At 35.1% G+C, this 23,096-nt stretch overlaps 1 protein-coding gene across 6 annotated transcripts in view; it reads left to right on the top strand.

Annotated features, from left to right (window-relative positions):
• The window catches only part of LOC128187746 (phosphatidylinositol 4-kinase alpha-like), a 36,727-nt gene that overhangs the window by 1,239 nt on the left and 12,392 nt on the right, over positions 1-23,096 (top strand). Inside the window, exons 3-37 of one of the 6 annotated variants that reach the window (XM_052858288.1) lie at positions 560-653; positions 1,122-1,207; positions 1,336-1,408; positions 1,656-2,140; positions 2,355-2,426; positions 2,795-2,894; positions 3,558-3,572; positions 5,104-5,301; positions 5,708-5,808; positions 5,955-6,211; positions 6,750-6,845; positions 7,526-7,624; positions 9,893-10,076; positions 10,843-10,946; positions 15,680-15,839; positions 16,125-16,175; positions 16,291-16,399; positions 16,610-16,740; positions 17,136-17,266; positions 17,610-17,692; positions 17,879-17,949; positions 18,199-18,323; positions 18,438-18,519; positions 18,659-18,742; positions 18,912-19,121; positions 19,374-19,466; positions 19,636-19,720; positions 20,034-20,093; positions 20,268-20,395; positions 20,651-20,809; positions 21,162-21,313; positions 21,550-21,657; positions 21,968-22,098; positions 22,340-22,477; positions 22,817-22,915. In XM_052858288.1, the coding sequence (XP_052714248.1) occupies positions 560-653; positions 1,122-1,207; positions 1,336-1,408; positions 1,656-2,140; positions 2,355-2,426; positions 2,795-2,894; positions 3,558-3,572; positions 5,104-5,301; positions 5,708-5,808; positions 5,955-6,211; positions 6,750-6,845; positions 7,526-7,624; positions 9,893-10,076; positions 10,843-10,946; positions 15,680-15,839; positions 16,125-16,175; positions 16,291-16,399; positions 16,610-16,740; positions 17,136-17,266; positions 17,610-17,692; positions 17,879-17,949; positions 18,199-18,323; positions 18,438-18,519; positions 18,659-18,742; positions 18,912-19,121; positions 19,374-19,466; positions 19,636-19,720; positions 20,034-20,093; positions 20,268-20,395; positions 20,651-20,809; positions 21,162-21,313; positions 21,550-21,657; positions 21,968-22,098; positions 22,340-22,477; positions 22,817-22,915 (4,354 nt within the window). The remainder of the gene's footprint in view (positions 1-559; positions 654-1,121; positions 1,208-1,335; positions 1,409-1,655; positions 2,141-2,354; positions 2,427-2,794; positions 2,895-3,557; positions 3,573-5,103; positions 5,302-5,707; positions 5,809-5,954; positions 6,212-6,749; positions 6,846-7,525; positions 7,625-9,892; positions 10,077-10,842; positions 10,947-15,679; positions 15,840-16,124; positions 16,176-16,290; positions 16,400-16,609; positions 16,741-17,135; positions 17,267-17,609; positions 17,693-17,878; positions 17,950-18,198; positions 18,324-18,437; positions 18,520-18,658; positions 18,743-18,911; positions 19,122-19,373; positions 19,467-19,635; positions 19,721-20,033; positions 20,094-20,267; positions 20,396-20,650; positions 20,810-21,161; positions 21,314-21,549; positions 21,658-21,967; positions 22,099-22,339; positions 22,478-22,816; positions 22,916-23,096) is intronic. The other 5 variants (XM_052858289.1, XM_052858291.1, XM_052858290.1 and 2 more) reach the window with 5 other exon arrangements.

The following is a 23,096-nucleotide window of genomic DNA, read 5'->3' as shown; positions in this document are numbered from 1 at the left end:
TAATTAATAAAAACAGTCATTTTCAAAATACTGAAAAAAAAGATTAAATGGGCCAGAGAGATAGCATCTTCATCAACCCCCTACCCTGCAAAATCCACTTTTAGGTTGGAATGTTAACAAAGGAGCCTCCTACATGCTACTTAATTAATATGCGCTCATCATTAAAAATCTTTATTCCATAGAAAACTACTTCATCTCATTCTATGCCCATAAACTGACCAATAAGCTCATCCTATACCAAACAATTATTGTTATGTCATGACTTGTGGTGATATTGTAATTTGTAAAATTGATCAAGAAAAGAAAGTAATGATTCATAAACTTTGATTATTCATATTTCTGTGGGAAAAGCTATTTAATTCGAGGTTAATTAACTGGTTTGCTATATAATCCATAGTACGTGTAATGTACAAATATCATAGATATATTTGGGCTTATTTATTATAAAGATTTAAATTGCTCTTAAAATATTATAATGAATATTTTGATAATATTGCTGTTTAAAATTGTGTGACATCCAACTAATTCTTTCCATTGTACTTTATTTCATTGACTCTAGAAAAAAGAAGTGATATCATCATATCTGCTCAAAGTTCTAAGATGTCTTCCCAACTCACTTTGGACTGGGAAACATAAGCCAGGAAAGGGACAAAGTATATCAAACATACTGATTAAGTTTAAAAAAAAAAAAAATTATAGAAAAGAAATGTAGAATTGTTAAATTATTTTTTTATTTGGACATGATTTAACAGTATTGTTCTGAGTGTCAGCAATGTTACAAATTCTATTTTGCTTTATGTGGGGAAATAACCTCACCTCTTGCTTAACCCATAGATATGTAATCCACGGAGTCTCAATTGCCAAACTTTATAAGATTTAGCTCATAATCATGAGATTTGGTAAAGAATCTCAATTGTGTTATGATATGGGCTTAATGTAATTTAAACATTATTGTTTCAATTTATTTCTTTAGCTGTTAAATTGTAAGTTAACATGGTATTCTCAAAAAATACCGGACTCTAATGTAAAATTGTTTGTTTAAAACCATTAAATGATATACTAGTATTGACAATTTAAATTTGCCAGATACTGTAATTTACTCAAAAATTTATTATTTTCAGCACTACCAAGATGTGAAAACTTCAGTTTTTGTTTGAATACCATTTTAAGTGACCTAGCATTCAAGGACACCAAACTACGAGAGGAGGTAAAATATTGTTGTGTTTTTTATACAGAAATATTACACTTTTTTCTCTATTACTTATACATTGTACATTTATCTGTTGTTGTTAAGTTTTTGCTCCTACAGTAATTTTTTATATTGATATTGAACAGATCCTGAATGTTCAGTTGGATGTTCTAGAGGCCCTTATAAAACAGTGTGAAGATAAAGAAAATGCCAAAGAAGGTTGGTTTTTGTAACTTTATTGTCAAAGCTGTAGAAAAGATTGCATTTTCAGTTGGTTAAAAATTAGAGAACTAAATGGCAGAAGGAGTGACTAAAGATATCCAAGCCCATCAGTTCAGAAGAGGAAAAGAATCATTAAAAACATATTAGAGCATAATTTTACTGAAGCTTCTTTTAGACTTTTGATTTGATTTCTACTGTGTTCATTTCACATTTTTCATCACTAGTTTATTTGATGTATTTGCAGAAAAATTGTCACTGATAACTATCCCAGTCCTGTTTGGATTGATTCGGGCTCTGGGGCGATCCAGTGATGGAAGCAAGCACCTGATTTCCTTACTCTACCCATCTGAGTCTGTCCACAAAGAACTTAGTGTCCCCTCGAAGGAGGAGGAGAATGAGGAGGACGAGAACACTTTTACCTTCCGCTCCATCCTCCCACGCACCATCTCGTCTCATCTCATCTATTCAGACCCTAACTCCCCTGTCTCACCCACAAGAGGCAATGTACCAGAAATACCCACAACAAAGTTCAGAGAGAGGTCACCAGCCCCTCTAGGTGTGCAGGACCCTGGAAAACCTGGCCAGGAGGGGGAAGTGGAGGCCTCTACCCATTATTTCTGTAAAATTGCATCCAGTTTTACCAGTGTGAAACCATGGGGGTTTGAGATCATCCCAGAAAAAGACCATCTTGTGTTTACACCAACCCAGCTTCAGAGACTTTTATCACAGGTACATTTATGTGTTGGAAAGATTTATATTGAAGCTTACTGCTTGTTAAAAAATACTGTAAACAGGATTAATATTGCCGCATGTAATTTTCGCTCTTATACAGTTGCAAACAGTTTCACCTAATTTTGAATTCGCCCACACTAAGTTGTGTTTAAAAAGAGACGATGTAAGTAATGCCCAGCTAATGTAAATGTCACTTTGTTTTCCTTTTCAGACAATTAAATTACTAAATAAGGAGTTATTAACAAATACAAACACAGCCTACACATGGATGATGAGTGTTGAGGTAAAGTTGTTTTTCTTGTGTAAAAAAGGAAATTGAAAACTTCTTAATGTTTGTAATACATTATTCAGTGAAAGTTTATTTCTTATGATCTTGCAACTGTAATGAAGTTATTACCATTAATAAACGTAATGTTTTGCAATACATGTATTGTTAAAATATGTTGTTCAAATTAATTTTTGTAAATCAATACTATCATCTGGGAGATGCCATTTTTCAATGTCTTAGATGAAACATTAAATGCTGTGATCTCATCATTGTTCATTGTACACCATTTTTCACACATTTATGTTCTTTTTAGTTCATCCTCAAAATAAGATGTTCATAGAAGTAAGATATCTGACAATAAATCGTGTTCTATTATTTGACAGAATGGGAGGAAGTATGGTTGGTGGCCGTACAAATCTTACAGTGAGGCTCTTACTCTGTCCGCCATCACCATGATACGGGACATACTGGAGCAGGAAATAGGTAAAATAGATAGAACAGTCCATGGTATAGTCTGAGGTAACCCCATATTGAAATAGACATGGTATAGTCCATCCCAGATTCCAACAGATTCTACTTTTTTGACAGCAATTTTAATAGATATGCCTTCCCAAAGCCTCAGTTCAAAACTTTTCCTTTGAAACTTTCCCAAAGCTATGCTTTTAAATACAACAAGGGTAACAAAACAAATTTCTGTGTTTTTTCCTTAACAGGAAATGGGATATAAATTCTATTTACATTGTATATGAACAGAAACAGTTTGAACAACCCTGCACAATTTATCAGTATTATGACACCACTTTCATGAATTATCAATATTTAGACACCACATTCATGAATATTTGTACCAGGATTTTCTGATGAGGAAGTGAAAAAATGTTGACATTTTACGTTGGGAAAGTTTAAAGTTCCCTTCATCAATTTAAATACATTAACAACCAAAAGATATCAGCCATCAGTCAAAAGGCTGGCATCATGAGAACCAAGAACAGATAGTTTATATACAGCCATTCTTTTTCTACCATAATCAAATTGTATGGTATATATGCATGTGTACTTTTTCATTTGGAACAGTTTGTATCAGAAAATTACCTACCAAAAGATCTATGTTAAAAATAGTGTACATTTCATTCATGCATCTGGTAGATTCGGGTTATGAAGGTGAGTGATGACTTTGTCCGTTATAGTCAGGGAGCTTTATCACTGAATATGTATACTGTAATCATGGACAATTCAATGTTGTAGCCTATATTAGTATATAGTTAACTCATGAAATGAGAAAAGAAACAATCCAAAAAAATCATTTATGAAAATGATTAGCTTAGACCACACCAATATAATTTCTTGTTCATTGTACTCCGTGGGCCCTCAAGTAATAGTATGATTAATTTCCTGCATCCAGGAAATTCTGCACTGTTTTTTGTTCTATTTCCACTCTATTTTTGGTATTTTAAAGAGTTTTAATTTATCAATCAGAAACAAGATGAAAAAATTTAACTGTCCGTCCTGATTTATTATTGCAGCACCTAAAAAGTTTGGCTATAAGAAATAAAAATTTTATCATTGAATTGCTCGCCTGCTAGTACCTTTTTTCACTGTATGTCTGACGAACAAAAAATTATTTTGGTGTGGCTGTGCATATCATTTTTTAGTTTGGTGGAAATGGTACCCATGCAAATTATTGTTTTCATCTTAAATCACGTAATCAGCCCAGAGAAATGTCCACGTTTACAGTGGGTGGCAGTGGACAGGGAATCAGAGTGCTGCATGTTATGTTCTTAGTTTGGTGAAATCCAAGTTCACTGTCTTATGCTTAAGCTGTTAAAAGGACATGGTCACCCTTTGAGCTGTTTAATTTTCTTTCCCACTTTTTATGTTTTCAATGTAATAAAAAGGGTATTTCAGGTGTTCAACAATAATTTGAATATTAGTTGTCAATTTACAAGCAAAATTCAGATGATGATGCTTATAAATTTTTTTATGTAAACACTGTCATAGTCTTATGGCTAATGAGTGTTTACAGATACCGTTATAAAATGCAGTGCTTAGAATAGCGCCAAGTATATATATTTTTAAATAAAAGGTACTTTTCTTTCAAAGACAGGGATAGCAAAATATTGGGAAAGGGCAATACCTCATTTAGCATTTGGACACCTAGAAAATTGATATGTGGCACAGAAGTTCACAAACAGCTTCGACTGTCAATTTTTGGTGTATTGTGACTGACCCTTTTGTTTATTTATGCTTAACCCTACATATGTTATTTATTCTTTGAGTAAGCATCTACCATATTTAAGGTGTTTGGTTGTTGCGGAATGTTTCAATCACTTTTGGTTTAGGTGCATGCATGTCAAAGAATGAAGGTAATTTTTAGTATGGGGTAATTTATGAAATGCATGCCAGAGGAGAGGATTCAGTAACACATGTATACTGACATACTATTTACAATTTCTTAGTGAAGATGTTGATGTAAATCATACCTAATATGAAAACTGATTTCAACATGGCAGCATAATAACAATGTACCATAGCAACTGACAAAAAATGCGTCTGCTCACAGTCTTATATTTTGAACTTTTGGAGACATACAGATCCAGTTTGTTTATTGGTCTTAATTTTTCGAACGATATATATGCATAAAAGTTAAAGTATTAAAAAATTCAGCATCTTCTTCTTGTTCAACAAATTACAGATATGCCAACCAGTTTTATGAATGACGTCTACGAATTTTCAAAGAAGATGTATTTATCTGGTCAAATTGAGCTTGACAAGCATGGTAAGGGGACACGGGAGGTGGAGAAGAAAATGGACTTCCACACATACGAGATGATGGTGCTCAGTTGTGCTGCCTGCATAGACCTCATGTTCTGGGCTGTCAAAGAAGAAAGAGGTAAGACATAAACAACTATAAGGAGATATTTGACATCCCTGTGTTGTGAAATACACAGTCAGGTAAATTCAATCATAGTTTAATTATATTTTTTTTAAAGATGTTGTTTGCTTATTGTAAGTCTCACTTTGTGAACCCTTAGTCTTGTTATTGGGTTCACCTACTTACAATTATATCAACTGAATTAATGTGTTAATGAAGAAAAGTACCCACAGTATTTTATGGCCAGATATTTTAAGTCTTGAAAAATTTTAGAACAATGATTATGACTGGAAATATATGGTCTGATGTATTAAAGATGGAATGCAATGTGTGTGTGTTTTGGGGTTGGGGGTGAATTAAAAAAAAAAAATAACAAAATTAAACATACTTATGTGCTTTTATTCCTCCCTTATGTCTGCTGTAGAGGCAGAGAGTTTGTGTTTACGGCTGACAGAGAAGATCAGTACAAACACAGAGAGGAAGCTGTTGTTGTCCCATACTCCATTACTCCTGGTGGCTCTAGAGGTAAGATAGGAGGGCATGTCAAATTTTCCCACTGGTTATAATAAACTGAATAGATGCATGAAGCAATTGTACATGTAAATGTATTCATTAGTACATTTGGTATTTAGCATATATAGTATTCGTTGTTTATTCTGCTTCTTTTCCAGTCTCTTGGTAAACTTTCCAACAAGTTCCCCAACTTAGCTTGGACAATGTGTTGCACTCTACGAGATTTCCTGGTCTGCCCATCCCCCATTCTTAGTAAGCTGAATAAGTACGCCACCATGGACGGTAGGAGCAGCATAAAGATCATGGTCACTGATACAGGGAAATCCCCGGGGAGTGACCGGCGGAATAAACCCCAGAGCAAGCTCCTGAAGGCCCTGGAGAACATCAGGGACTGTGCCATCATAAATGCCTGCAGGTGAGTGCTCCATTAACCATGGAAAAGTAGGTTTAATATATGTACCTGTATATATGCTAAGTGGTGTGGGATAAATGGAACTTGTTAGGACAAATTTTTCATGGATTGTTCATATCTACAGGTCTGTGGATTTGATGAATTGTACCGTACTTAGTTATAGGGAATTTCAAGGGATTAAAGAAATTACTTTATCATAACCATAATTCGTTAAAGGCAAATTGTGAATTTGTTACGAATTTTTCATCACATAAATTGTAAGTATAGAGTAAGCAGAGGGATATTTGCATTTGGATAAGACTACCAGTTAGCTTTGAATAAATAAACATACATGTACTAAAGTTACATGTACCAGTAGTATGTTTACTTGAAATATATGACTGTTTATATATGCTACTAGAGCCCAGAAGGTGTGCTTGGAGGTAGACAGACTGTAATCATACAGTTTATATACCGGTACATGTATAAGCTATAGTATGTAAACTTGTGTGCATGAGGTACAAGTGTCTGACATTTTACTGGTATATCTGCTACTTTATAGAGCCCTGAAAGCATGCCTGGAGGTAGATGAAGACTGTGTCCAGGCCTTCATGGCCTCCATCTCCAATCGTCTGTATCGAGCAGAAATGTCCGACAGGTAAATATTTTGAAATTTATTCTTGTACTTCCAAGAACTCATTGACAGATATTTTAAGTGCAAACTCAATAAGACACTTCAAATGGATTATAAATCATGTCACACTAATGTTAATCATTTCAAAGAGTCAGTCTTACTAAGTTGTCTTTTATTTCTTCAAAAATGCAGTCTGCTTCTGTACTGTAGAAAAGCATGAAAATGTCAAATCTCGACCTGGTTTTTTGTGCTTTCTTTTTACTTTTTTACCTGCATGGAGTACTTTTTTCTTGTAATATTTTTTAGATATTTATTTTTAAAATCTGCATTTTTTTAATTTTATCTAAAATATGTAGCATGATAATTATCTTTTGCATTTCATGCATCATGCTCTAAGTATGAACATATGAAATTTTCAGGTAAAAAAACTCTAATTAAAGATTTTTTTCTCCAAAAGAAAACAGATGTTATCGACGTATCAATACTTCAAATGGATGAGGTAGCAGGCTATCCTATTTGTTAAATAGGGTGTTTTACTTTTTCACATGTTAGGATTGGTTATGAAGTTACTGAAAGCACCTTATTGTTATTTAATTCATTGGCTATCAGATTACAGGTTATTGAAAATTGTTTTATTTGAATTCTTTTTTAAAAATTGTGTTGAACTTTGCATTTTTCTTTTAAACAAAATTGATCTCCTGCAGGAGTGGAAAGTCTGCAGAGGAAAGATGGTACCAGTTGAAACTGGTTATGAAATTCGTTCGACCTTCGTCATCTAACCTTGAACTGCGGGATGTTGAGAGGCAATAGTGATTTTTCATAGAAATGTAGATTTTGCACACCTAACTTTTTCTAATCTGCCCAGAATGTACAGTATTCTTTGTACTGACCGTTCATCGCTATTAGATCTTATTCATTTGGCTCTAGTACACAGACCCAGGGGTCAAACACAGGGTGACGGTCAACAAGTTACATGTAGGTAAAAGGCTGAGATTCTCATCCTGTTTCATGTACAATTAGACTGAGATTTTCAGCTAGTTACATGTAGGTAAAAGGCTGAGATTTTCGTCCTGTTGAAGGTATAGTTGAATGGCTGAGACTTTCAGCTTGATACACATGCAGTTGAAATGCTGAGATTCTTAGCTTGCTTTTCATATAGTTGAAATGCTGAGATTTTAGCCTGCTATACATTCATATAGTTGAATTGCTGAGATTTTTTTAGCCAGCTACATGTATAGTTGAAAGGCAAATTTTCCTCCTGTTTCATGTATAGTTCAAAAACTGAAATTTTCATCACCTCCCTTAAATTTCAAATTCATGCTGCTTATCAGTCATGCATTTGTAAAAACAAATGGGACTAATATTGTGTGAAGAATTTGCTTGAGCATGATATTACCTGGGCCATGGAATGATTTCTGATAGCAATTAACAATACATGTATTGTCTTTTGATATCAAAATCCAGAAAAAAGGTGAAAGAAGTTTTGCTGAAAAAAATTTTAAACACTCTCAGATCAAAGTACATATTGAATATTAACTTAATCTATCAGTACGTGAACTTCCTAATGTCTTTTTTTTAAATTAAATCTCTTCGTAATTATGTACATGTTTTGGAACTTTAGACTGCAAGCCCTCAATGAAGGCCTATGTGAAGCTCTCACTTGAGAATTACAGCATGGTGAAAATGTTCAGCCTTGGGTTCTCCTCTGTTACTGTAACAGGTTTACCATTACTCTGTGTCTGGCTCCTGTGATTATTTGAGGATTGGTTTGTGGTTTATGGTACAGTAACATCAGATAGGCTATACAACTTATCAGAAATTAGGATAACGGATACAATTTATCAGAAAACCAGAATAACAGTCTCAAACTTACCAGATTTTGGCATTAATATATACATAGTTTTAACATTACATGTAATCAACAAACTACATGTATGATTGAATACAACTATTTTATATATGGTAAATGATTCCAATGATATAATTATGATCTCACACCAATTATTCAAGTCATTGCTGATAGCATTTGGAAGGTAAAAATAGATAAATCAGAATATTATTAATCTTTCACTAGTGGAGAAATATTGTCATTAGAAGGTACATGTAAGTTAGAAGAAAATTTTTACAATACATGTATAAATTATCTTATATGCTCTATACTATAAAAGTACTGATTATTTTGAGAGAAAAAAAAATCACAGCTTCAAATTTTCAAATTGTTCAGTATTTTACCTTAAAATACAGTTTTGAAAATACTATAAAGGGAAATATTGTAAAAGTTTTCTCATGACTTGCAGATCAGAAGCTGGTGCTTTATCCTATAGTGCTTTGTTGTTATACATCAAATTGTGAATCAAAATTTCTTTAAAATTATGCTGAATAAATTTGTTCATTTTAAAGAAAAGTATGCCACCAAAGGAGGTGCCCATACCTCCGTAACATTACATATATCATGAACAGTTAATATAAAAAAAAGGTAGAATAAAATAAAATAGAACTGATTATTCTGTGACCTCAGGAGAAGCTGTGTGTTGATCGTCACTCTTGTTTTGGAAGTTTGTGAATTTTATCATAGAACAGAATAAAATGACAACTTTTATGTAATAATCCTCATAGAAATATGGTGTGTATAGAAGTTGGGTATTAAAAACAGTTTACTTATATATATTAATCTGTATTTTTTCTCAAATACATGTAGGTCTCTATACTTTATCAGAAGCCTATATAGCTACATATTTTTCGCATACACAGTACTCATAGTTAGTTGTGCATGCTAAAGTTATCTGCATATTCAGAATTGACTTTCTTGATGCTTTTATATCTGCATGAATTAGTGTAAGCTTTGTTTTGATAATCTCTCTTGCTCACTGCTTTCTGTAGAGAATTTGAAATAAGTTTTGATATTTTTTGCTGTGGTGTGATTTTGATTTGCTATGTCAATGATTTCATTGTTTTGAGAGCAAATGATAATGCAATTGTTCAGTAGTTGTTCATGAAGTAACAGTAAAAGTGTGTATGTGAACTCTCACCAATGTGCAGTTTCTGAGAGAGCAATGCTTTGGGTTGTTTAGGGAGTCCAATCTGATCTCTACCAACACAATCCTGACCCTGGGGCACATGGCTGTGGCCCTGAAGGAGACCCCTAAGACGGTCGAGTCCGTGCTCCAAATCTTCCAGCAGCGGTTCTGTTCCCCGCCCTCACAGCTCGACCTACTTATAGTGGACCAGCTTGGCTCCATGATCATAGCAGGATGTGTGAGTATAAGTTATTATGGTAAAGTGTTCACCACTTCAGGTTAATACAGGTTTACAAATACTACAACAGGAATATACCGGTGTTAGATATTTTGATACCGCGAAATATTGAACCCGGGTTCAATATATTATGCAATATTATGAACCCGGGTTTAATATATCGCTGCGAAATATTGAACCCCCCCCCCCCCAATAAAATATTGAACTCCACACACACAAAAAAATTATCACTGAATGTGAGTATTAGAATCAGACCGCTCCCTCATTTATGAAAATGCCCTACAATTTAACATTATCAATGTTCTCCTAACAGTATATACAAACATAATCATCACAGAATGTGCATGTATTGTCGAATCATTATAATTCAGGGTGGCTCAATTTTCTTGCATTTTCTTTGCATTTGCATACATCCAGCAAATTTCATATAGGAATTGTTTCATGTTTAGATCAATCTTAGATCTATGATCTATTCTTGCCATGGACAAGAAACATTTCACATTGATAATCTCTATCCTGATTTACGTTTTGGTGAAATTTCAAGAGGTTATCTTTTTTACTAAAAGAATAAGAGAAAATGTCTTAATAATTTCCGAACAACCCTCGTATTGTGATAAATTTTGACATTGTTTTCAGCTATAGAGACAGAAAAATATAAGAATACAGTTATCTTCATGTATTTATTGTATATAACTCCTACAGTGATTTTCCTGCCTATGGTTGTTTTGAATGTTTTCTGACTGTTTTGACCATTATGACTTTACAGACGACGGTTTATAACGAGATCATGAGGATGTTTGTCCAGGTCAGCATTGAGAGTAGCTCCGCGTACAGCTCAGCCGAAAAGGACGAAAAAATCAGAGGCTACAGGTACTCAAACAAGAAAATGACAAGCGGCCCTTATAATGGCTTTGGAACTTTCTGTTAGCCTGTTATTAAGGTCTTCCGTTTCCAACGGAAGACCTTGTACTGATTCTGTTGGAAATTCTTCATTATTATTTTTCTTCTTCTTTTTCTTCTAGACGTTTCTTTAAACTGTAATATCTCGCTTGTTTGTCATTAGATTTTATTCAAATTTTCAGGGTTTATTGTACATGATAATAGCTTACTATTGCAAAAAATATGGTGAAATCGCTACTTCCGGTTTTGAGTTATTCCCCTTTGAATATTTTTTTAGTGGGTCTCGTGTACCTGCAAAGGCTCCGAGTAGATCCGTAGCAAGTAGTTTTAATTTACAAATCTTTAATGTAGACATCTTGAACGTTGTCCTCCTAGTTTTACATGTTTGATTAACACACGTATACTGCTTAAAAAATTACATCGAAATTTATGTTTCAAAAAATGTTAAATTTTGGTTATATCTTTGCTCAATAACTTTTTAGTTGTAAATTTTTTCTAGACACATATAGAATAAAAGTTGTGCAGAATATCAAGAGCTTTCATTTGATACCATAAAAAAGGGGCTAGCCCCTAAAATGAGGGGTCTAGATCCCTTAAAAGTCTTTGCTTCATAACTCTAAAACGGTAAATTTTTCGATATGGGCGTCGCTGCAAAAAATGTTGTTTGTGACTTTATTCATCTCATAGAATTGTTTTTGTGTTCGGGTAGTGCATAATATTCGGGTAAAAAGTAATACGTGTTGACCAGTACTCGCGGCAATTTGGCCAAGTTAACGAAACTCTCCCTCGCCCGCGGCCGAGAAAATCGGTCACCATAGTCGCGGCTGGGCTACCTAGCGGTCAGCGCTTATCTAATACACGAGAGTTGCGTCTCTCACAAATGAGTTTATTTAGTCGCAAACTCAAAAATTGTTGTAGTTTTGATTACACACAAAAGTTTATGGACTAAACGATTGGGTGTCAATTAAGAAATCGGTCAGTTAATTAATAAAAGCAATGTCATTCTCAATCTAAAGCAATATCAGACAAGATCAAATGTGGGTTTTAAGTTTAAAACAAAGAACTTCTATTTGATAGAATATGGTCATTATACTGCAAACTTTTAAAAACTTCCATGGTTCTGAGCTGTGCGTGTGTGCGCGTTAACCTTTAATTTACGTAATCTATCCTTCGTCCACGGCCGAGGAGATCAGCCACGGCTGCACTACTAGCGGTAATCGGTTATCTAATACACAGGATTCGCACACCGCGACGCACACTTAGATGAAGATGAACGTGTTTGAGTTTATATAGCCGTAAATACAAGAACTGTTTTAATTTTATATTATAAAAGTTTGTCCATCTTGTATTTATTTAATTAAACATTTGAGTGTAACTGAATATTAATGAAAGATATAACTCCAAATCGGAAACATAGTCAGACATAAATTAATGGTTGGTTTGTATATCTAAAAATTTTTAACCCCCCCCCCCCCAAATATTAAATGATGATCATCCCTCGCACATGGCCGAGGAGATCAAGCGCGAGTGGACAAGTGATCTGCGGTCGGCTCGTGTTCTTCTACATGTACCTTATCACGCATTTCATATTTTGCACGGACAGAACTATATTTTATTATGTTTACAACTATTATATAGATTTAAGACGAAAATAAATAAATTTATTTTACTTGTACAGTTGATTAAGCATAAATTTAATTATACGATAGCGTACAAGGTAGTTTAAAAATCAAATCAAATTATAATCAAAGTTCCATGTTACATGTACATGTTTGCGGTAGGTGCTAGCACGATAATAGAATGTCCTGAATTGTCCTGAATTGAGGCATTTGATGATTATTTAAAAGAATTTTCACATGAGTTTTAAACAACTTAAGATTAATAGATTCTATCAGTCACATATTAATCACTCTGTAGTTATTCTACATGATTGTTCGTTTCAGTGTGGAAGCGAACTCAGTGCTGTGTCCCCCCTCCTCCCGCCCCTCTGACAAGTGCTCGCGCTGATTTTTTTTAAATTGGCGAAAAGATATCCAGATCTGTCGAAAATCATTTTTTGTGACTTCTTCTCATGTGTAACATTTTCTCCTCAACGTGTTAAATTTTCCCATCCGTGTGTTTATTCGGTCAGTCTGTGTTAATTCAATCGCCACGTGCGACCGAAGATCTTGTGTCGCTTCAGCGCACACAACTCAGAACATATGTAATTGAGTAACAGTTGGAAGGGTGCTTTAATAAACAATAAGACTATTATTCTAAGTCAATCATCTTCACATTAAAGATGCGAAATCGTAACCTAAGAATGTGGCTAATAATAAACAGTTGTTGACTGGGGTCGAGTGCAACAGTTGATCTGTCGGACCGGCTCGCAAACTGTTGCCCAAGGCCGAAGGCCGCGGCCAACAGTTTGCGAGCCAGTCCGACAGATCAACTGTTGCCCGAGACACAGTCAACAACTGTTTTGTTATACCCCTTCTAATCAATAACACGTTTTCCCGGAATATGACGTCACCGGTCAACAGTCTTTTTTAACAGTCGCTTTTAACAGTTCTAATCTAACAGTTCCAGTCCAACAGTCAAAATGCTGGACTTTTTTTCGTATAGAGTTATATAGTAACTGTTTTACAGGGGTATAACAAATTAACCTGTTGAACACGCTAAACTTTTATAGTTATGAACATAATAATTCATGATACATTATAATTAAAAGTTTCAGACAAAGACAATTTTTTTCTTGGGAAATACGACTACATTATGCAATGCAGTCGATCGCCATAGAAATCATCAAAGTACTGCAACTGTCGACGGATTTCTTATTTCTTTGAAAGACCATGATAATTCACTTGACTTGCAGACTCTACTATAGCGATATATCTGCCTCCCAAAAATATATGCGCTTCTCAAAGTTACACTAAAGTGAGATAGATGTGCGTTACTGGGAATTTTATTTATTGCCAATTGTATGGAAATTGATTAAAAAAAACAACTTTTAATTGAAGTTGTGTATTATGAGGTTGTAATTCCACTTAATGTACTTACAAGGTTAGATACAGCCAGTGGAATATAGGTGGCTTTTATGTGAACAATGAATACCCAATATATTAAATACAAGATAAATAGTTTCCAGAACTATAATACTAATATGCTTGTGTATATGAAGGTTGCAACCTCATTTATATGGCTGTAGGTGAGGAGGTATAGGTGTATCGATGTACATACAATGTATGACTGCACATACGGATTCCGGACCATGGCTACAGACGATACCAATGATAGTCTTTTAATACATCAATGCACAGTTTGATCTAGAAACTGAACAGTTTCATAACTTCTTCGAATTTCTCTAACACGGACTGTCTCATTCCTTCCCAGAATTCCAATTTACACAAGCGCAATTGAAGTTTTTTTTTTTTAAATTTAATTAGTCAACCCACTGACAAAATAATAAGGATTTTGAAAATTATTACATCGTCGAGAGAAATAATATTTATTTCTGTAAATAAGGTTATTTAATTCACATTACATAGCGGTGTCTCTATGAAACAGCACCATCTGGTGTAAAATTTAGATGCTCGCCCTTGCATAAATTCTCCCGTTCATCTTTTTTTTTAGCTGATTATATATTATTTTGAATGTCCAAATCTACTCGTATCATTAAATTATATCAGACGACACACATTTCCCTGTAGAAAATCTCAAAGATGCCATCAATGTTGACTAATAACTAAATTTTGTCAGCACGTAACAATTTTAAACTTGCAAATAGTCTTCAAAAATTTAGAAAGATTTAAATAAACAAGTTATCTTAGAGAAAAGGGTACGTGTTTTGTAGGCGGGTTAGGTTTAAAAAAAAAACCGTAATTCCTGACATGAATCATGAGTACATACTGTTTATAACAATGCTTGCTACCCTTTGAAAATTTAACTCGCCATTAAACATCTCACTTTTTATAGAATTTTTGAAACGATTACACAGACTGTGTTGGACAAATAGTTTTCCTAAAACATTTTCTTCCTGTCTTGTTCAAAACGCATTTTATATACAGGCTTTCAATCACAACACGTTTTTATAACAAAAGCAGAACTGAAAGTTTAGTCATTATAATCGTTTGACACCATATTACATATATTTTTAACCCGCAGCAACAACGGAAGACCTACTCGTGGCTTTGCCACGAGCTTTGCTCTAGTTCTTTGTTATAGTTCTTGGTGCCATTTACATGTATACATGTATGTTACTCAAGTAGTACATGCATCGTGTGATTTTATACCGATGTACATGTGTTAGATTTGATATAATGAATACCATGTTGTTTAACATACCTCACTAGACCTAGAATTATACTTTTTAAGACACTATGCATAAGATGGCAATTTAAATGTTTTGTTTTATAAAAATAATTGCTTCTATCAATCGTTTTGGTGGGATGTCACCATAGCTCAGTGGTTAAAGTATTAGGCTTGTAAAACACAGATCAAAAGTTCGAATCTCCCAAGAGCTTTTGTTCACATTTACTGAATTAGATTTTTGAAGATATATTTTTTTTCTCCAAAATTGCACATTTTTTCGCCTACTATAGTAGTATCTGCTGATTTGAGAAACTATTTCAAAATGCAGTGAGCCGCCTTTAGGAACTGACAGTGTTTGAATTGATCTTATGATACCATGTAGAAACTGACACTACTTGACTTGTTTCTGGCAGACAAGTGTCCCAGCCAGTTATCAACGCGCTGGCTAACATCGCCTCTAATGTGCAGGGAGCAGAGGATCAGCATGAGCTGCTAGTCCGCCTCCTAGAACTGTTCGTCAACATGGGGCTGGCAGCTAAGCGGGCCAGTGAGAAAAGCTCAGGGGCCATGAAGGTAATAAAATAATAGAGAGAAAGAAGCTACATAGCATCTACATGTGGTAGCTAAAAATTGATGTGGGAGAAACATGCATTTTTATCCTGGAACTGGAAAGTACAAAATTTTTCATAAAAGGCCCTTAAATGGCTTTTTTTTTTTTTGCAATAGGGTACAGAACTACAGATTATTTTGACTGAGCTTTATCATGAAAAGAATTTTTTGCATTGGGATGATTAGGTTGAAAGGCATTCTGTTTTGTATGTTTTGTGGTTTTTTTTTTATCTGTTTTGTATGTTGCAGGCCTCAGGGACAGCAGGGAATCTGGGAGTGTTGATCCCGGTCATCAGAGTGGTAGGATTCTTATCTCCTCTTTCGTACATACACCTATAAAAAAACCTGTAGATACATTGTGTAGAATTCCTTGTATTCAAGATTTGTAACATACAGTGACGCTTTTTTTTTACAGTTGATTCGCCGACTTCCTGTTATCAAGGACCCAAAGACTCGACTGTTGAAATTGTTTCGAGATTTCTGGCAGTATTGTGTGGTGTTTGGCTTTACAGTGGAGGATTCAGGTCAGTGTGTACATGTACCCATGAAATGTTTATGGCTACATACCTGTCTGTATTCTGTGTATAATAATAGCATTGACCTGCAGCATTATTTGTCTTGTAATACAAGAATGTAGTTGAATATACATGTATGTACTTGCTGAAGCATTTATTTACGGTAACATCTTTATATGATGTCCTTTTTTTTTTCATTGCTACTTGTGTTTTTTTCAGTGATTTGGCCAAGAGAGTGGTATGACGGAGTATGTGAGATTGCGACCAAATCACCGCTGCTGATCTCCAAAGAACACCTCAGATCTGAGTTACAGTACAGTGTGGCTCTCCGTGACGACACAGTAGGGCAGGTAGGTCAAGGTCATACTGTTACATCATAGAAACAGACAGTAACTCAAGGTCAAGTAGTCTGTCAACATTATGGGGATATAAGAGTGGGTCATACAGTTTGTTGGCAATATGGGGTCATGACGATATGGGGTCAAAGTGATAAATTATGTTGACATCATAAGGCCAGCAAGTCCAATGGTTGCATTCTGTTGACACTATATGATCAATAATTTAATGCAGTTTGTTGACATTGAACAATGCAAATTTTCTGGATTAAGTCTAAGAGTAAATGCAATTGGGATTAAACTTTTTAAATTTTCTTTTAATTTACTTAAATTAACATAGCTTATCATCAATAGAATCTTAGAAGAGATTATATTTAGTTACTAATGAGTTTTTTTCTGGCTTTTTAAAGGCAGAGCTGAATGAGCTGCGGACTATGATCTTCTCACAGCTGGAGAACTCGGAAATCCAGAAGCTGGTGATGAGTCTGTCGTTCGCCCAGTGTACTTACCTCCTGTCTGTGTACAAACTGGAAACTCTCAGGTAGGCATCAGTGGCTGCTAATTATGCTTGTTGATTAGAAATCACTTTGAATCATGTTAATCCCAACACTAGAATATTATTCATTTTGAGTTTATATTAAATATTAATCATGTTGTGCACTGTATAAAAATATTTTATTTTAGATATGAATTAAAATGAATAATTTACTATTGAACTTTGATATCTCAAATAAAATGTATTGGATTTATATCTCAAGAATTCATGGATATCTCAAAGTTTTTTACACTGTTGCATCAAGTTTCAGATAAGAAGGTTTGACTGTATTTAGGATGTAACAATGGTATATAATCAAAGTTTATCAAGATTTATGTATCTGTTGTAGACTGCAGCATTCTACCGAGAGGTCAGCGGTCCACGGACTGTTCACTTACCTTGAGGACCCCACATTGTTCAAGGACAAAGCAGGTCAATTCTTGATTCAACTCTAATACATCCAGACATTTGACCTTGAATTATATTTTTTCCTTAATTTTGTATTTTGTTAAAGTATTATAAAGATGAGATTATTAGAATGGAACGGGACATCTTGAAGGCCATTCTTGCAGAAAGTTCATTTTGCCATGTGTTTAATGCCTCTGGATTCTTTTCCAGGAATGTGGCAGTGTGTGAGTGCTGTAGCAGACAAGGCCTTTGAGAAATATCTAGATGTCATGGATGAAAAGGTAAGGATTTTTATTGAAGTTCAAAATTTATTCAAATTTTGAGTTGTTTTAATTTTTAAATGCATGCACTTGTCCATGTTCACCTACTTGGAAATGGATGTAAAACAAAATTACACGTTGTATTCTGGGATGTACATGTGATTTGTTCTGTATATTTAGGGTTTTTTTCAGGACTTTTTAAGTTTGATAAAAATCGCCATGTACAGCTGTAACTTACTGGTTTGCATTTTTTTGTATCATTCATTTCAGCCTAAGTCAGAGGCTCGTGATGCAGAATTAGAGAGTCATGCCCAGTTTCTGTTGGTGTATTTCAACCATATCCACAAGCGAATTCGCCGTGTGGCCGACAGATACATGACAAACATGGTTGAAAGGTCAGTGGCACAACATTTGTAGAAAAAGGATAATAATTTTAAGAAATGCACATTATTGTGACAAAGGTTTACACATGCACCCACATAAAATAAAATTCTATTTATATTATGTAGATTTCCTCACATTTTATGGAGTGGACCAATGCTGAAAACAATGCTAGATTTGATACAGCTTCTCTCAAGCTCCCTGCAAATTGTAAGTATTAATGACATGTCTGCAAAACAGTTCTTGCTTGCACTGCATTTTACAGTAATAGAGTGTGTTACACTGTATATTCATTGTCATATATGTAATATATAATCATGATTTCGTTGTATCTGTACATGTATTACAGGACCCTAACCAAGAAGCCCCCGAGTTTGAAGTCCCTGATACTTCTTTCACCCTGAGAGTCCAGGACAACTTAACAGATAGGGAGGTTAGTCATTTCTCAGTATTTTGTGACCCTATGTGCACAGAAGTCTAGTTTCTAGCTGTGTTTGACTAATGACTCAAAAATTTGGGAAAATTTATTTTGCATACCTGAATGCATGATGTCTCAAAACAAGAAGCACCCTTCATTTTTCTTCTAACAATTGTGTTTTTAGAACACAGTGAAGGACTTTGCAGCCAGAAGCCAGCAGATTCTACAGGAGGCCATGAAGTGGGCCCCAACCACCACCCGCTCTCACTTGATTGAATACCTGCTCAAGAAGGACAACATGACCCAGGGGCTGTTCCAGCACAGTGGTCTGGCCTTGGCCACTCAGAGCGTGCTGAGCTTTGCTGGGTACAACACCAGCTCAAAACCCCTAGGGGTGAGTACTGGGCAATATCTGTGTCAGACTAAAGGGTCCCCTTATGGAGTCCTGGGTTAACTTTGGAACAGGAAATCCAAAAAGACAAAGTTAAACTCAACATATTGCATGGGAAACCATGCATATTTGTATATTACAAAAATGAATGCATACACAACTATGCATTTACTTGTACAAGTATATCATTTTTTGACATCAAAGTAATTTTTAAATGAGGACTGGAATTGAGTTTTCTGGTCTTTTTTCTTACAGACAGCTACATTGGATAGGCGACCAAAATGTGTCACAACTGACAGTTCTAGCTTCATGGCAAACTTCAGTCTTAGAAGTCGTTACACAGGCGAGGTAAATCATACAGCAGTATCTATCTACCAAGCTTAATTAGTTCCTCTGTTGATACAGATTCGTTGAGTTATCTACACATGTTCTGAGCACTCTTTGTTAAGCTTCTGTGGGACTTGTTCTTCTTTATAAGTGTTACATCCCAATCTAGTGATGAGTCTGTAACTTGTAGGTGTCTGGAATGAAGTCCCTGTGTTCTGAATCGGAGCTGTCTAAGTTACTCTATGATAAGCTGGAATCCTTGCTGAAGAGTTCAGGTACACTGTTCTTACTTGTTAACACCTGGTCAATTTGTAAAAACCTAGGCATATCTTTAAGTACGATGCACATGTGTCTACTCTTTACATGTAATATCAAATTTTAAACATGCATGAACATGTTTGCATAAAAGAGGAGAGGAAAAAAATTAAAACTTGAATTGTTTTTATGAAAATATTTGAAATGAATTCTATGAAGGTTTATTACATGATGTTGAAAAGCTTTACAAGTATAGGGATACCTCACAAATCACTTGTTTATAAAGAGTTTGTATGGATTGTAGCTATTTGTATGTATTTCTCCCCTTTACAGATGAAGAGAAGATAATCCCTGCCATGTTCCGTGTATGTGCTTTCCTCGTCAGTATCCCAGGTACTATCGTCTAATATCAGAAATTCATATTCATCATACATAATGTATATTTACATGCAAACCCCAAAATTCATTGTAGAATTTAAATTATACATTTTTGGTGAACCAAGAATGTGTCTATGATAACTTCATACTGACAAAACTTATTAAGTACAAGATGATGTTGTTTTGTAGAAATAAACAAGCAGTTGCTCCATGCCTTGTGTTGGACACCAGTACGGAACTTCTCTGTCAGAACAATGGAGGCTGGTGTTGCATGCTGGGAATGGCTTCTGGCAGCTCGACCTAATTTAAGTATTGAGGTAAACTTGACATGAAATTCTTTATACTGAATACATTGTATATATATGTTTATGTAAATCCATCACAATTAAACTTCTTTGTGAGTGAATTTATGGATCAGATATCAATAAAACACACAGCTACTGAATGCATTTTTTTTGGGGGGGGGGGGGGGGGGTTGGTTGGTTGCATAAATATATTTATGTAAATTATCAAGTACGTTAAGCCGTGATGAGTGGATGTACATGTGTGTAATTAGTGCTGATTTTTTCCAGTTTCTGTGTGAGATGGCGGCCGCTTGGCAGTTCTCTGTGGACAGTAGGATAGGGATCTTTGAGGAGGACAAGAAGAGACCTGACCCCCTGGCCAAAGCCGAGAATGAGGTCCTTGGACCAGACCCACCCTTCGCCAAGCCTCATCACATCTGGACCCAGGTACACATAAAAAGAGTGCAATTTTGTTATTTGACATAATAAGATTTGAATTCCAACTCGGTGGCTCGATACTGATACATGTAATGTATAAGAACGGATTGTGTCCATAAGTCCTTTTAACCTCAAATGCATAAGTCACAATTTTGCATACTAGATCATTAGATCAGATGTGAATATTCTTTTGTTCTGCTTTTGTGTTGTTCACAAGTCTATTGAAATGTTTTAAAAAATTCTGGTTACTCAAATAGTTTTATATTTATAAACAAAGGGAAAAGATAGTTCTTGTTTGCTAAGGGTTTTAATTTCTCAGTAGTTTTAGTGTTAAGAGTAAACAAAGCTTGTGTCGCCTCAGTTTTTAGCGGAGAGAGTGGAGGTTGCCCGATACAGCAGTGATGACCAGGTCAGCATCCTGGCCAGTCTCCTCAGTAAATCTCTGTCCATCAGTGTGGGGAGACGACCCCCACCCATCTCCCGGCACCCAGAGGCCATAGGACCCAGGCTCAAGTATGTATGACTGTAAATATAGAAGACTCCCACCAAATTCACCCTTTGTTAGTAAAGTAACTGTGAATAATTTATTTACAAAACCTCAATTTCACCTGAATATTACCTGCAGTTACAGCAATAGGTTTTGTGTTTATCACAACTAATTATTACAGGGTACATGTATAAGGTATGATTAAGATTTAATATGACATGGTGATCCTTTAAGTGTTAATTGATTGTTTGTTTGTGTACAGGCTGCTAAGTATGGGCCTTCAGCTACTTCAGGGTTCCTACCTCCCTAACACTACCAGTAAAAGCGTGCTCAGAGAACGGGTGTACGCCGCTGCACTGGACTACTTTGCGTAAGTGAATGAACATAAACACTAGTTCCTTACATGTTCTATGTCCCACTATCTGTCTACACTGTAACTCCCACCTGCCTTTCAATATGATACTTTAATTACAGTCAAACTTCGTTAGCTCGAATTAGATGGGACTGTTTCAAAACTTTGAGATATCCGAGAATTTATATCGAGGGTAAAATACGTAAAAGATAGGTGGTTGGGACTTACAAATCACTTCAACACTATCCATTGTATTCGAGATATCAGTGTTCGAGATTGCAAAGTTCAGTTGTATTTATATTATTTATGTTATTTTGACTTTTTCCAGAGGCCCACTGATGTATCCCTCCCAGAGAGGGTCCGACCTACGAGAGGATATCAACACCATGGTCAAGTTCTGGAGACTTTTGTTCACAGACAAGAAGTACATTACTCTGGACAGGATCATACCACTTGGGGGTAGGGAGCCATAGAATCATCACTGTTTACCTACAGTCTCTTAACTATGTAGCTGTAGCCGACATTGTAAAATGTGTATATATGTACCTTCAACTTTGATCAAATTTCATTTGCCAGTGGGTATTAGTATTTTTTTTCCCATATTCCCAAAACTTTAAGTAAATGTTCTCATGGTTTCTGTAAGAACATATACTAATTGAATTATCAGAACTGTTAAAATCTTTGAATTGGGTACATTTAGGTGTGTCAGAGGAAACTCAAAGACAGGACTCCCTTGGACTTTCCCAGTCAGGGGGAATTCCCTCAGACCTGCTTCAGGGAAAGTGGATCAACCTGACCATGAACTCGGGAATGTCCACCAACTCCAAGCGATCAGCCAGTAAGTTCCTGATGGACAATGACTACTGATATAGAGCTATTTCTTATGTAGAAGTATTTTACAGAAAAGATCTATTGTAAATATGATACTTCTTTATATGAAAATATATATGCTTGTATTTGTAGTTGCAGCTATTGGTTTCTTCATTGATGTTTTGCTTATTATCCTGTTACGGATTTTTATTTTTCCAATAGTATCATTCTTTAGAATTTGGTAAATTTTAGATAGAATTGTATGATTTTAAATTGAGAAAAGCATGGGGTAAGATTTTAAGGGTTTTTCTTTGTTGTATTATAGTATGACCTTTAGAATGATACTGATGTTTGGAGTCTGTTGTAGTTTTTCTAGACCCTGCTAGGCACAGGAACAGTTTTGTTATGGGTCTGTATGGACCTATTGAAAAGTCTCACCTGGGTTATAACCCCGCCCATGGGGAGGGCAAGTATCTTTGTCAGAGGTCAGCCTAACTTGAGCACTCGTTAAAGACGCTCAAAGACATTCTGTTAGGTGGCTATGAAATTCACATTGTAATACAAGTATGAAGTGTCTCAAGTTAGCTGTACCACAAACAGTTTGGTCTTGAATGAAGAATTGTGTCAGTTGATTGTCATTGTCAAAA

Source organism: Crassostrea angulata, chromosome 6, assembly GCF_025612915.1.
Source record: "Crassostrea angulata isolate pt1a10 chromosome 6, ASM2561291v2, whole genome shotgun sequence".
NCBI lineage: Eukaryota > Metazoa > Mollusca > Bivalvia > Ostreida > Ostreidae > Magallana > Magallana angulata.
The sequence above is the reverse complement of the archived record's forward strand: the minus strand, read 5'-3'. Positions and strand labels throughout refer to the sequence as shown.